Below are 15,089 nucleotides of genomic sequence, written 5' to 3'. Positions count from 1 at the left end.
GGCTTAATTTGGCTACCAGTATTTTTCTTACCCATGCTAGAGTGTAAAAAGGAGAGTACCCAGCCTGATTTCAGGCTGACAGTTTGGAGAAAAATGCCTCCTTTAAATACCCTGAAGGTACTTGCTATGGAAGCATAGCAAGTACTGGTGTTCTGAGACACCAGTAACACATGAATGTGATAGAGCTCAAATTCCACTGATTGATACAGTGCCAAGCAAACTTCCTGGCTGTATAAGCCACTTTTCAACATCAGAATAGTCCTGCATCTATCATGCAGTTCTATACTGCCTCAAGCTCTGAATTCAGTCCACATAAATAGTGATTCTTGCACACAGGGAGCACGTGAAATGGTTTCTGAATGACTCAACACTCTACACATACTGGAAATCCAACACTTGCAGAGGTCTCAGCTATCCAATACCTATGCCAAAAGAACATACTGTTCATGCACACTCTATAAACTATTTGGTTTCTGTTGTCCAGTGAGAAGCACCTCAATAACCACTGAACCACTGGCTATCACCTTACCTGGGCAATTTCCCCTTATATGTTCAGTATCAAATCACAGCATAACAGGGAGACACGAGTAGGATTTCAAGAGCTGAGTGGACTATAACTACATTCACCTTTTTGACAGGCTAGGGATTGATAATGCCCAATCCAATCTTATGCATGTATATGGGAAAATACTACTGTATCTCTTAGAATTTGTTTTTGAACAAACAAGTATGCATTTTGGCAGCTGGCAACTAGAGCAAGGAGAAGTTCCCTACATGCTTCTTGTATCTGTAGAGAAAGGTGAGATGCAAACTGAGCTTACACATACTTATCAATATCCCACAGTTCAATCACCAGCTATGGTTCCACATTGAGAAACCAAGCAAATTTCAATATAATTTCCATTAGTATTTAAACACATGATATATCAGCTATTCAACTTTAGATATTCCATCAGTCTTAGCTCATGGTAAGATGACATACCCATCATGTCTACTTTTCTTAGCAGATAAATCATCTCCTGCTGCAGGTCTCCTCTTTTTCCTTGGAGGCATCACTTTACTAAAGCAGTCTGATGAACTGCAAGACCGAAGACTTCCTACAGAGGGAATTAAAAACACCAGCACAAAGAAATGAAACTGTTGCAGACCAGTTAAACTGTGTCCACTAATAGGCATATTACAAAGGGAAGGGAAGGAAGTTAGGGGATTTAAAAATTAGAAAAGAAATGGTCTCCTTTCAATAGCAAAATCCATCTCACTTTTACATGGTATTCTATGACCAGATTTCCATTAAGCTCAAAAGTGCTATACCAAAACGTACTAGCATTACTTCAGTCTAACAGCAGTCAAGGACTGAAACTATCCTGAAGAATAATTTAGGTCGTCAAAAAGTCATCCTTATTTTTATTCACATCATGACTTCTAAGAGTTGATCACTGCTTTTTGAAATACAGATGTGAGTGAACAACTACCTCTAGAAAACAGAGCCCTTTCTTTTCAAGCCCCAAGATTTTTGTGAGAGAGCAAGAGGTAGGAAAGGTTTTGTTTGTTCTTTGGTGAGAGGTTTTTTTTCAGGTTTTTTGGGAGGTTTTTTTTTTGTTGTTGTTTTGCAGGGACAAGAGAAGAAACCACCAGGAAAAAAAAATAAGTGGCTGGCTGTATTATTTGGATGGAATAGTTCTCAAAAAATTAGGGTCCCCAAGTAGGCAATAGCCAATTCAAGTCACTGATGCCAATCAGGTGGCAGTCTTTCCATCCCCTTCTCTCAGCTACATACTCCTATGTCTCTGGTAACTCTTCAGTGTGCCAATCTAGCTCACCAAACCTGTAGATAATTAACCAGAGAAAAAAAATTAACGCTTTCTGTACATTAGCACAAGAAAGAGCACAGAACCAGCCCTTTTGACCACAGCAAGTCATTAAATTGCTTTTGCTGTCTCACAAAAACAGTAGGCTAACACTCCAGGCAAAATTTTGTCCTACTTTCATACACTGAAGACCACACTGACACCTGAGAAAGGTGTAAGAGCAGCTCCAAGAGCTATCACAGCTCTAAGTGTTACACAGAAAATGTGAAAGGAAAGAGAGGAGTAAGGTATAAAAATCCAGACATAAAGTGATGCCAAAGAAAACATTAAGAATTCCAGCATTCCTAAGCTACCTTCTCTTTGCTACAACAGCATCCAAGTTTAGCTATGCTCAATTAAGATACCCACAAAACCTCTTATCTTACATCACAGCACAGAAGCAAGCAATAAAATTTCGACTGCTTTTTGACACCAAGGGAACAGACTGAAATCAGAGGCCCAATTCCCAACACATACTGACAGCAATCTTTTGCTTACCTATTCTTCGAATCTTTGAAAGGCTCTCTCCTGTTATAGGAGAAACACATGTAAGGAACCTCACAGCCTCACAGGCTTTGCTACATGTACGTTATTTCAAACATGCACAGAAACTCTTACACATAAGAAACAACGTATTTCTCTAGTATTATGTAAGATGTTCAACCCAATTTTCATCTAGATGAATTAATCTGGTTTCAGCTAATAAAGCTTTTGCACCAAGTATGCCTTCTTTGTTCTTGTCTTGATATTCATTTCTGTCTAGATCAAGAAATATTCTCCATTTAAAAAATATTCCTCCTATATATTCTTTTTTGTTAACCCTAAAACTCCCTCCCCATTATTGTCCCAGGAAAGTATATCCATACACTGCCTTTTTAAAAGAGAATTAAGAACATTGTAAATCCAACGTACAATTTAACTAGTCATCAAAAAACAAAGTATTTTACTCCATAAACTATTACCACCAAAAAAAATATCCTGGCTGTGTCAGAAGAACACACTTCTAGAAGTACTGTCCAGAATGCATTACTAAAGGAAATTAATTACAATAATATTTATTTTCTTCTAACAATATCAGATATTTGAAACAGGTAAGCCAGGGACCATAAAAAACTCACAGTATACCCAGTGCATTTTATAAATTAAACAAACTAAGGAACCTGACCTGCTGAATGTCATTTATTCCATCTGATTATGCCTGCACATTAATGATACTGAAAAAGTTATTGAACCTGTGATACTATATCTTTTAGAACAAATTTCTAAAGACTCTGCCAGTAAGTATTTTTTGAAAGCCCACACAGACTAAAAACACTTAAGATGACAGCAGAACTTAACAGATGGCTAGAAAGAGTCAGACTTAAGACACACACGGAACTTAATAAATGGAAATGTGACAGTGAACACCTCTTTTTGGATAATATGCATTTACTTGAGTATAATCTATAGCTATCTCATTCCTTTTACAGTAAATGGATTTTTTTTAAGTGCCTTTCTTTTAAAAGAGTAAAAATCCATTTGTGATGACCATAGGCATTGGATGCTGGTAAAATGCAAGGAAAACAACATATCCCCCTCACCCCCAACAAATTTGTGCAGTTTACTGGTCAGTTGATTGTGAAAAGAAATATGCAAGGCCTCTGTGAAAAAAGAAGCATAGCAAAAGATAAAAATAAAATAAATAGAAGTAAAATAAAACAGCTATAGAACAGAGAAATCTTTTTTTGTCAGACCTGCAACCCCATACAAACCAAATAATTCAACTCAAGAATTCCTGCTTGGACTCTTTGCCTCCTTAAATGATAGAATATTTTTAAGAAGATGAGTGAACTTGTTTGAAAGGCTCAAACTGATCACAGAATTCACTACAACCCAATTTCTCCAATGACTCCTATGAAAAACTTGTACCCTTTTTGGTTTGAATGTAACTAGTTGCAGCTCTCAAACTGACAGAAAAGGGAAGAAAAGAGACAGCTCAGAAATTGGGAGGTGACTATTAAATGCACACATACACTTCTCTCACACACTGACAGCACACAGACACCAAGTTGACAAATATATTACAAATGCTTTCAGAGACTTAACATCTTAATAACTGAGTCCTGGAGCAGGTCTTCACTAGGCTTTAGCCATTGAATAATCTCTAAACTACTAAAAAACACAGTGTCAAGATTTTACTTTCAAAGCATTTTTTTGCTACTAAAATTGGTGTATTAAATTTGAAGGGCAGTTGTAATTTCTCTGTAATAGCAGCAGAATATTTCTTTTATTTTCGTAAAAATCTAAAAAACATCAGTTTGGGTTTTTTAGTTTGAACTCCTGCAATTTCTCAATTTACAATACAGCTCACTAAGTATTAATATTAACCTTTCCTACAAAGAGCCTTCTAATTCTAATTATAATTTCTAGGTCTAGCGGTACACAACTAATTTCAGTTCCCAAAGGTCTGACCATCTGCAAACAAACATGCAGCTACCTGACTACATGCAAATTTGACAGAATTTTACTTACCAAGTGCAGCTTCACTGATGTGATTATCTTCAAAGTTTCTCATTCCTAGGCCTCAACTCAAGACTGGCAGAACCCTCCTAGTTCTCACTGTTTTTTGACACTTGAAGCTAGCATTTGCAAGGTAGAGCCCCAAATGGCTGCTGAATAGACCACACCAGCCAAAAACCTGTTGAGTTTAAATGCTGTTTGCCAAACATCTTTTTCAATACTTCCAAATTTGCAGGAGACAAAGCTTCCAAAGGGAAGTATCAATTCAAGAATTAAAATTCACCCTAGAAAATTTAAAACAATATACAAAAACCCCACAGGGGAGGGACAGTCCTAGAATAGCAACAAAACCAGAAAAAAAACAAAAGAAAAAATCAAAGTCAATAAAGAAGAACTCTACAAGCTGTGTCCCTGCAGAAATGTTACAGGAATGGAATTTTCACCTTCTCTAGATAAAGCCTGTGAGGAATTCTGCTCTTCGGATGCTTCAGTAGAAAGATGCTTCAAAGGAAAAATAATTAGAAACTGTGAATGCTGAAGCAATTGGGAAGATATAGCTTCTCACTTAATGTAACAAAACAACCACAAGCACAGTTAACAATCATCAGTTTTCAGACACAAGATGAGAAAACTAAGATACTCATCAAAACATTTAATAACTTGCAATCCTGTAGCAAAATGAAAAATCATCTTCCCTGTCTTGAATTCCCTACTACAGAATTGCTCTGGACTCAAGAGGGGTTTCTTCTCTAACACAACAAAAGAAAAAAACAGCAGAGGCAAAAGCTTTTTCTCCCCCTGGAAGCTTCAAGAATAGCAATGAAGCCTTCTTTGTATTGAAGAGATTACCTCACTGTTTTAAACAAGACAGGTGACAACAGGAAACATACTTTTAAAGGTTCTTTAGTCTGGATAAGTAAGTCATAATTTAATTACCAAATCACAACTTCAAGCTATTAATAAGATACTAGATTTGTAGCTATGACATAAAAACAACTATCATTTCAAACATGATTTTTCTAAGTTAATGCATACACATACTAAAAAAATTGCCTACAGAATTTGAATGCCTGCTGTTCTTACACCTACAAACAGGTGAAAAGGCAAAGGCCCATGACACATTTGAAGTCAATCTTATTTTTCAGACAGATTTGCATATTGAATGATGAGACTGCAATCATTGTAGGGGACTGGAATTTTGAAACAAGTTCCATCTTATCTCTCAATTCACTGAAGGAATTTTGAAACTGCCACTTCCCTGTAGCTCTTTGATGTTTTAAGGCCTAGTTTCAATAAGGAAATCTGGCTAATACCTAGAAAAAGATACAGTTTGGTTCAAGTTATTTAGATGTCCAAGACATTTTTTGTTAGCTTAGAAACAACTGCTTTTAAGTAAATGTAATAAGCACTTAAAAGTTAATACTATTATTAATATTAACCTAAACCTAAGACTTTTAAAATAGCTTGCATATATATGCATATATATATATTTAGATATGCATATATTAAGTCATCCCAAAAACAAAGTCCACAACATAGTGACAGTAACTACAATAATTACATCAGAAAATAAACAGTAATCTTTAAGAATAAGTCCTGTGCGAGAAGATTTAGTGTTAAAATAATCTCAGAACTGTAGAAAAACCTTGATATGGTTAGGCAACAATCAAACTTTTTGCAACAATTCTTAATCTGACTTTAAATGTGTTCTAGACACAGAATCTCAAATTCACAGCATCTATGTAATTCTATAAATTGTGTAACAAAATTAATAGGTCTTGAGAACTTCTTACTGTGGAACCAAAGTTCCAAAAATTTAGGCACATTGAAGTCAAGCAATTTGCAAAAGTAACTCTTTATAGATTTATGTGAGTCTCTCCAAATAAGATGTTTCAGAAGCATCAAGTCCCACACAAAACAAAAACAGGACATCTCACTGTACTACATTCCCAATGGCTGAAATAGCTCCTTGCATGTCCATTTGTCCTCATATGAGTCAAATCAAAGACACATTTCAACTGAACATGCCTGGAACTTATGCAAACATTTAGGCCTCATTCTTTTCCTACAAGGAGACATACAATAGGGCAGAAGCATATGAAATAGTGGAAATAATATCTGAAGATGAGAAGGGAACCTGGCATTATCAACCTATACTTTTGGTATATCTCATTTCATATTTGTTTCTGGTTTGAAAGGTTCTTTTACAACTATTGCAAAAAATCACACTCTCTAGTGGAATTTTGTGCCCCAACTCATTCAACAGGCATATTTAAACTTCTGAAACAGCTTAATTGAAACAACACTGTGCAGGAAATAGGATACCATCAGTGTTAGTAGAAAACTGTTCATCAAAGCCAGTAACGTGCTCAAGCACCTTCTAACAGAGGTAATGACAGCACCAAGGCTCATTGTTTATACTTTATGACAGAAGTGCTAGGCAAGAGGCAAGACAAATTCCAAATACCTCAAGTACATCAACACTTACTGATTAGTGAGGAAAGAGGACTACCTCAATGCTTCATAACAAGGTCTTGGTGATCAAGAGTAAACAAGATTATAGAATATGTTTTCATACATGAAATCAGTATGTAGCTGTTTAGTTTAGAGCACCTGGGTCACATAGGGGAAAATTCCAAGTCTCCACCACAAGATGGGAGAGAACATTAGTTCTAAAATATGGACATTAAAATCTCTCTTGAACTATCTGTCACAATCTCTTTTTCAGAGGCTTTTCATTTACATAATGAGCTAATTTCAAGTATCAAATCACTAACCACACTGAAGGAAAATATTTCAGAGAAGCCTTTTGTGGCTGGGCTAAGAGCTCAAGCATGAAAGTCACCTGCTGCTGTACAGAGGAGGATGCATAATCCTAAGTGAGCTCTGTCCAATTCCAAGCAATGCAGTCCTATGCATCTTTTCTCACTGCTCTAGGCTAAGAGTGTGCTAGATTTCTAAGTGTGTGCCAGAAATCTCCAGGAGGAGCTGACAGCTCTCTCCACTTTCCTAAATGCTCAACATCAGCAAATATAGCAATCACCTCAGGGCAGTGAAAACGTTTTGAGACAGATGATAGGGAAAACATGGTCAGTTTTAAATAATAATTCTGCTGAGTGAGTGATCAGGACACAAAGGCAGTAAGTTATTTCCCTCCCTCCTCAGGTATGATGCTTGAAACACAGAAAGGGAAGAAGAAAAATAAACCAAGGAAACTGCCAGCTCACTCAAGTAAAAAACGCAAAAGGAAGTAACAACTCTTGCAAAACATCAAGTCAGTCACAAAGCTCAAATGCTGACAAATCAAGAATGGCAGGAAGCTGGTACCAGGCACCTGAGAAGGCCTCAAATAATGATGACACTTCATTGAAACAAACAGATACAAGCTTATAAATAGATAGTACACAGACACTGCCTGAAAATCTGCACAAGAAACAGAAATAATCTGCATCAGAACCAGTCAAGAAAAAAGCTGGTTGTTTGGAGCACAGCATTTAAACTCAGTCACAGGCATCACAACAGCCAGAAGAGGTCTTGCTTCTGCTGTGTTCTCACTAATGCTCATTCAAGACTCAAAACACTGTAAGAGCATGGATATTCTATTCAATAGGTTGAGACTCAGGAGTGAGAGAAATTTTTCATTAAGCTTTCTAAACTAAGAGACAGTAAAATTACAGATACTGTTGAAACCTGTTCAAGTCCTACATAATTCAATAAATCAAAAATACAAACATCTATTTTGAAAAAACTTAGAAATCCTGGCACTTGTTTCCTTAAACTCCTTTAATCTTCTAAAACATCATTTTTAGTCAACTTAAAGAGACTTGTTTAATAAAGTGTATTTAAATTGTTTCAATCTATTTTTACTCCATCCCTATTAAATACCTGTCTGGTGATCGTCTTGACCAACGTCCTCTGTCAGGTTCTGCAAGAAACAGGAATGATACAGTTAAACAAAATGATGATGTTCATTCTTCTGTACTGTTTCTAACTTTTACTTGATATTGATATTCATCCTAATTACTTAAGGATCATCTACCTAAGATTGTAGTCTGTTTTCAGCTCATATTTACCTAAAAAGTTACCCTTGCAAATTTATCTAAAAAGTTCAAGTAAATTGAATTTGATACATATTTTTTACTTTTTTTTCAATCAAAAGCATATCAAATTATTTCAAGAGTGGAAATAACTACCTAATAGGTGGGGAATAGGCATTATTATATAGAATAATTCCACTAACAAATGCAGCATTAGAAAGACTGTATTTATCATTTAGCACAGAAATGGCTTTGCTTAAGCATAAATACACACACGTGTTTTAAAGGAAACTGATTAAAAACCAACTGAAATCTTGGAAATAAGTTACCCCCTTCTGCAGGCAAGGTCTTTTCCACTAAATTCGCATTGCACACACAGAAGCCATATCACCATTTCCAGCTATGATTGCAATAAAAAAAATGTAAATACATAGCACATAAGCAAGAAAAGTCTTCAAAAAAACCTTGCTTCAATTTTTGCATGGGTGTAAGAGGACAGCTTGCTCATTAAATATGTTTTCCAGAAGAACTGTAGGAAACTGGATAACCATGATGATTACCATCACTTAACGTATCCAAGAAAGTTTCTTGTATAGAGGCAACATTTAAATCCAATGTTCAAACAAAGCTCAAACTCCACTCTGACCTCTGGAGTATAATCTTTCACCTTTTACTGATATTGCTTATCTCTTCATCAATTCAAACCCAACAGCCCTTCATACAACAAGGCAGTTATAATTTTTATAAGCGTAATCACTTAATGATTTCAATCACAAAATATTCTGGACCAAAGCCCTAGATATTCTGCTAAGAGAAAACAGCAAGTCATTACCAGCCTATTGAGGGTGTGGTAAATCTTGTGAATATTTGCCAGTGTTGATAGATGAGAATTCAGTTGAAAATCTAAAGGGGGGGGGGAGAAAAAAAGGTTTTAAACTTCTGGTTTCCAGATGCAGCAGTCACAATCTTCCTATGTTCTGGCTACTTAATAAAATCATCCCAGAACTATAAAATAAAAGTAATCTCAACATTTTTGCTCAATATTTTTCAGCACTGGCATTTTCAACACTTGAGCAGAGTAACTGAAATCTGCAAAAAGATATCCTACATATGCATTTTTCTTAATGCATGGATGACCCTCCACAGAACAGAAGTGTATCTAACTATAACTATAGCTGAATAAAGACACAAAACACTTTTTTCCTTTACAACAGGAATCATTATAACTTCCATATTACACAGTCCTTCTGTTTCACCTATTACAAAATCAAGTTAAGTACCATGGAACATTCTAAAATCATTAATAAAAAATCCTAGTTCTTAAAAAATCTGATTTTATTAATACGTACGTACTTGCTTTTATACTAATTTCCTTGCAAAAGTGACCAGAATACACAGTTGAAACATGTCTTTTTAATAACAAACCAAAGGTTACAATGCAGCAGCTGTTAAGACAAGAGCCAAAACAACTGATAATAAAATATTCTGACATTTCTTGGAAGAAGCCATAGCATAAATTTTAGTTTTGCTTCCACACTCCAAATATAAAACACTTGAGTTTGCTTCAGTTGCTAAAGAGCAACAAACTAATTTTTCTCTTTTGAACTCACTATTTTTGCTAGGAATGTGGCAAGAACAAAACTGGAAAGTAATTTACAAAACAACAGCTGAGATCCAGCCAGACAGCAAGCAAACCAAGAAGAATCTCACAAGCTGAAGACAAACCACTGAGAGGGCTTCAAGACAGCCAACTACTACAGAGTATCTCCATTTAAACTAAAAATAAATCAGCTACCCCACTAGAATTCCTGTGCCAAAACACTCTAGAGAAATGTACTGTATGATAAGCAAAGTATTCCAAGCAAACTTCTGGATGTGACATTCTCCTGTATGTGCCTAGAGTCACTACCCAGCTGATGCACCAAAGCATTACTAATATGAGACATTTAATTTGGCTTTGCCCAGCAGCTGATGCAAGATACAAGTAAGGTCAAAAACATAATTCCCTTATTTCCATCCAGAGCATTTCAAAGGAATGTTCTCAAGATACATTTAAGATGACCCAAATAAACAAGAGCCATCATTAAACATCCAACTGCCAAGTCAGGGAACCACAGTGCCATGAAGTTAACAAGTGGAACTGAACAAACTGCCTACTCCAAATGTACTTGTTACACACACACCACTGTGGAATTCTCTTGTCACAGTGAATTTAAAAAAAATTAAAAATCAAAGGATACTTTCAGGAATCATAACATTTCATTCATTACTTTAGCCAGAGTACCATTTAATTATTTGCTACCTATTTCTTAACGTGTTGTCTGCAATCTACCACAGCAATAAAATTGCCCTAAGTCAGAAGTAACAGAGATGGAGTTTCCAACTTCAGCTAACTTTGTCTAAACAAAGTCAAGACAATCCAGATCTTTTTACCTACAAAAAGCAATAAGACAATCCAGATCTTCTAAGCTACAATAGGAAGGTCTTGACCCTCGAACAGGGTGCTAGTATTTTTCCTGCATTAAGTGCTTAATAAAGTTACATTTTTGCTAGTAAAACAATACTAAGCAGAACCATTCTGCAAGGAAAAAATTATCCTGAGTTTCTTAGTCAACCATCAATTCATATAAAGCCATGAGAAAAAACAAAAGGAGAAAGGGGCAAACAATGAGGACAACATGGAACATAATAGCCATTCTGAGAAGGGAAGAATTAAAACATAAGATTTAATTTGTTAACTGGCAGATCAGACTAAACTTTCTGGAATATGAATTTTACAGTTTCTCTTGCTGCTAAAATCTACAAAGAACATAAGTTGTTAAGAGAAACCAGTTATATCTGGACAGAAGAAGCTGAAAACACTAAACAAATATTTATTTATTCTAATCTAATATTAACTTTAGATAGCACTCTTAAAAATGGCTGAAAAAATATTCTAAAATTAAGGTTATACATATAGGTATCACCTTTGAAACAAAACATTCCTAGGTACTTCACAACACATAGTTCATGCTAGTATGTTTTACATGTCCACTGGAAATATCCATACCATTTTAAGCTGCTTCAGAAATAAGTTACATAATTATGATGCACTTAGCAGGGTTATACAAATATATTTTCCAGTTCTTATACAAGAAATATCACACCATACACCTTATGAATATGGAGGATCAGAGTGCAAAGTTTTCTTTCTCTCACAGGGGAAACTTGCACAGTGTACAGATATTATCTAAACAGGTTTCTTTTACAGTTATAAAAGCAAATGCAAGCAGCACCCATTAAATTAGGGAAGCTAAATTACAGCTCAGGTTATCCTCTAAATTGGTCAATGAGTCAGTGCTTGCTTTACCTATATTTCAAAATAATACACAAAGTATCCTATGCCACTGTGAAAAAGCCCATTTTGAAAAAAAAAACCCACGTTTTTTAAGAAACAAAATCCAAAAATAACAATGCCCATGTTCAAATAACTCTATCTAGGAAATTGGCAAAAAGCACTGATCAACAGTGGTCATGATGGCAAGCAACTGGACAGCTGGCTGCAACTGCATTCTTCAGGAACACACTCTCTCCCCTCCACCTTTGCAAACTTTCCACACATGATTATGCAGTCTCCACAGTTGTGCCTGCTGACCCCCTTGGTCAGCCCACTACACATGGAATCTTATCCACAAAAGAAATAATCAAACTGTGCCAGCCCAGTGCCCTGAACCAGATCACCAAGGAGCTGCAACCCCAGCTGAGTCAGAGGAAGAAACAGGAAAGGTCTGCTGAAGTAGGAGCACAACAGCCTCTTGTGGCAGCAGCAATGTGTCAGATGAACCCACCTGACCATTCCAGCACCACTGTGACAGGAGGGATACACCACATGAAGCTTCACACTCAACAGCTGGTTATAAGAGCTTTACACAAACAATGCCATCAGGTGTGAAGCTGTTTTTCACCTGAAGACAAGAGTTTTGAAGCACATGAATTAGTCTGATTCTTGGGGTTTTTTTTCCTACAGAAACTGCATCCAGCTCCAGGGTCCCCAGCTCAGCAAAGACATGGACCTGTTGGAGCAAGGTCACAAAGATAAGAGGAGGAATAGAACACCCTTCCTATGAAGAAGGACTGAGAGCTAGGGTTGTTCAGTGGAGAGAACAGAAGACTCCAGGGAGATCTCACAGTGCTTTAAGGGGACTTGCAAGAAAGCTGAAGAGGGACTTTCCAAAAGAGCACATAGTGACAAGACAAGGAAGAACAGCTTCAAACTGAGAGTAGGTTTAGATTAGATACTAGTTAGAAAGTTCTTTAGTGAGAGGGTGGTGAGACCTTGGCACAGGCTGCCCAAGGAAGATGTGGATGTGCCAAGCCTGAAGCGTGTGAGGCTGGATGGGGCTCTGAGCAACCTGGTGTCTGTGGAAAGTATCTGTGCCCAGGGACTGGAACTAGGTTCTCTTTCAGGTCCCTTCCAATTCAAGCCATTCTAAGATTCTGACATACCACACAGTTTATTGACCTCAAATCAGAAGTAGGAAACCTGCTTGCTTTGTAAATACTTCCAAATGCTTTGGAAAGCTTGCTATGACTTTAAGGAGTGTATGTCAAACAAGCATACATGTTTTGTTGACTAAATTATTTTTTATACAGAAGGTAGCTGATCTTCAGTGAGGTCTGAAGCAATGAAAATTCAAATGATATTAAATACTTTGCAATAATTCAGAATGCAATGGCAAAAAAAAAAAAAAAAAGAAAAAAAAAAGAAAAAAAAAAGTAAAATAATTGCATATCAAGACCCCAGAAAGGAAAGAAATTACAGAGCCAACCCAGTTTAATGCAATTTAAACCTTGTCTGCAGTTTGTCACTAACACAATATTAAGTGTTAAAAGGCTGGGTTAATAAATTAGTCACAATCATATACCATTTAAAATTAAAAAGAAAACAGTTAAAAATAATTTTTAGAATATTACAGGTTAAGGTTTAAACTGTGGACCTGACAGTTACAGAGAGATAAAAGAAACAAGATCTGGCTGGGTTTGCCTTCCATAACAAACTAGAGAAAAAACATTCTACACCCTCTCATTAATGAACACATGAAATACAATAAAGAACACAAAAAAATTCCATGTATCTTAAATACAAGCAAAGTATAAAGGTAAACTGGATTCAAATACTCTACTTTCCTATCTGAAATGAAAAACTTTTCAAAGGTTTCAAAGGTCAAATCCCAATCTTTTATCGGAAGGAGCAATGTGTTGCCAAACTATTTAAATTAACATCTGAATACTAAGAAAACAAAAATGTACCTGCCTGAACAAAACCTGTAACTTAGTTCCTGCTGAGGAAATTCAAAGCTTGGACAAAACACAGCTATAGGGTTCAGTACAATTTATTAAAAACCTAGTAAAAAATTAACAATAATAGCAAACAAGAAATTAGCTGACTCAAAGTTTCCTTTAAAAGCTTCTAAATTTTTTAAGCAAATAGAAAATCTATACAAAAATCTCACTTTAACAGTGGGTCTAAAAATAGTTAGCCTTAACAGATATGCCATATATACAATGTTAAAATTTAAATATAGAAAATAGCAGTAGTAATAGAATAGTAGTAATTCTCATTACTGCTAAGATACACCAGTAAAAAAAATTACAGAAAACACACATCAGGGAAGCTCATACCTAAAAATTAATATAGCATACTTAGGCTTTTATTTAATTGCTTTCCTTGCTTTCAAGTAACAGAGATAGGAAAAAACTTGTAGTAGTACTGGCAGTAATAGTTCAAAGTTCTGTTGCCTTAGTTAACTTTAAATAAAGCTTACTTATTCAGGAAACAATCATTTAATCTTCTACAAAATATACCATTTTATGTTCTCTAGACTACTTACAGAATTATCCCAACAACAATACAATTTATATTGTTGAATGATTAAATTATTAATGAACTTAGAAGTTCAGATCTGAAACCTACATTTGGTGAAAGCCCTCAACACTCACATTCAGGAAGTAAAATTTTTGTATTCATTACTAAATTCAGAAGGCAAAAGAAATGTCCATTATTTACATTACAACTTAACACACCTGAAGACTGAGAATCCCAAACTGCAGCACAGAGAAGATAGGAGCTGACTGTGCATTCCTGTCAAAGGCAGGATGAAGAATCTATTTCCAATGTGCCTGTAGCTGTATCCCTACAGGCAGTGACACCCTATATCAGGGCCAACCTGCAGAATCCTTTCTCCCAGTCCCCACCATGTGACAACGTGCCTTGGGTCAAGTGAGACAGAACAGGCTTGAAAAGCAGGGTCTCCCTTGATTTGGTGTGGTCAAATAAAAGGCATGATTCAGAAAGTAAGGAAAACAGAAGTGAATTCCAGCTTGGAAAGTAAGGACATGCAATTAGATGGGATGATCCAACCCATCTTGAGAAGCATCAGGCCCTAGCCATTAAAGCTAAAGACACCACATTGCAGAATGTTTCTCCTGCCTGCACCAAGCTCAGAGCTACTGCTGACATCAGCGGTATCCAAAACCCACAGTTGCAAATTTGTGCACATTTTCCAAACACAACAGCCTAAAATGTTCTGGAGCAAAACACAGATTGACTTAAGCTAGTAAATAAAAAGCCGTACAGAAAACCCAAACCCAAGCAACAACATATGGTTGGAGTTACTACACACACCTTAGAATCATTTAAAGGTAAACATTCCAAATTCATTTGGTA

At 36.0% G+C, this 15,089-nt stretch overlaps 1 protein-coding gene across 10 annotated transcripts in view; it reads right to left on the bottom strand.

The window, feature by feature from the left end:
* Nucleotides 1-15,089, bottom strand: part of DCUN1D4 (defective in cullin neddylation 1 domain containing 4) — a 185,390-nt gene that overhangs the window by 166,365 nt on the left and 3,936 nt on the right. For 3 of the 10 annotated variants that reach the window (XM_079306157.1, XM_079306155.1, XM_079306151.1), the window contains exons 2-4: nt 9,216-9,286; nt 8,232-8,271; nt 983-1,097 (exon numbers count right to left, since the gene is read on the bottom strand). The exons of 1 other annotated variant lie outside the window; for it this stretch is intronic. In XM_079306157.1, the coding sequence (XP_079162283.1) occupies nt 983-1,097; nt 8,232-8,271; nt 9,216-9,286 (226 nt within the window). Of the gene's footprint in view, nt 1-982; nt 1,098-2,345; nt 2,376-8,231; nt 8,272-9,215; nt 9,287-14,446; nt 14,466-15,089 lie in introns of those variants that run through there. 6 more of the 10 variants (XM_079306152.1, XM_079306149.1, XM_079306150.1 and 3 more) reach the window with 5 other exon arrangements.

Source organism: Erithacus rubecula (genome assembly GCF_903797595.1).
Source record: "Erithacus rubecula genome assembly, chromosome: 5".
In the NCBI taxonomy this organism is placed as follows: Eukaryota; Metazoa; Chordata; class Aves; order Passeriformes; family Muscicapidae; genus Erithacus; species Erithacus rubecula.
The sequence above is the reverse complement of the archived record's forward strand: the minus strand, read 5'-3'. Positions and strand labels throughout refer to the sequence as shown.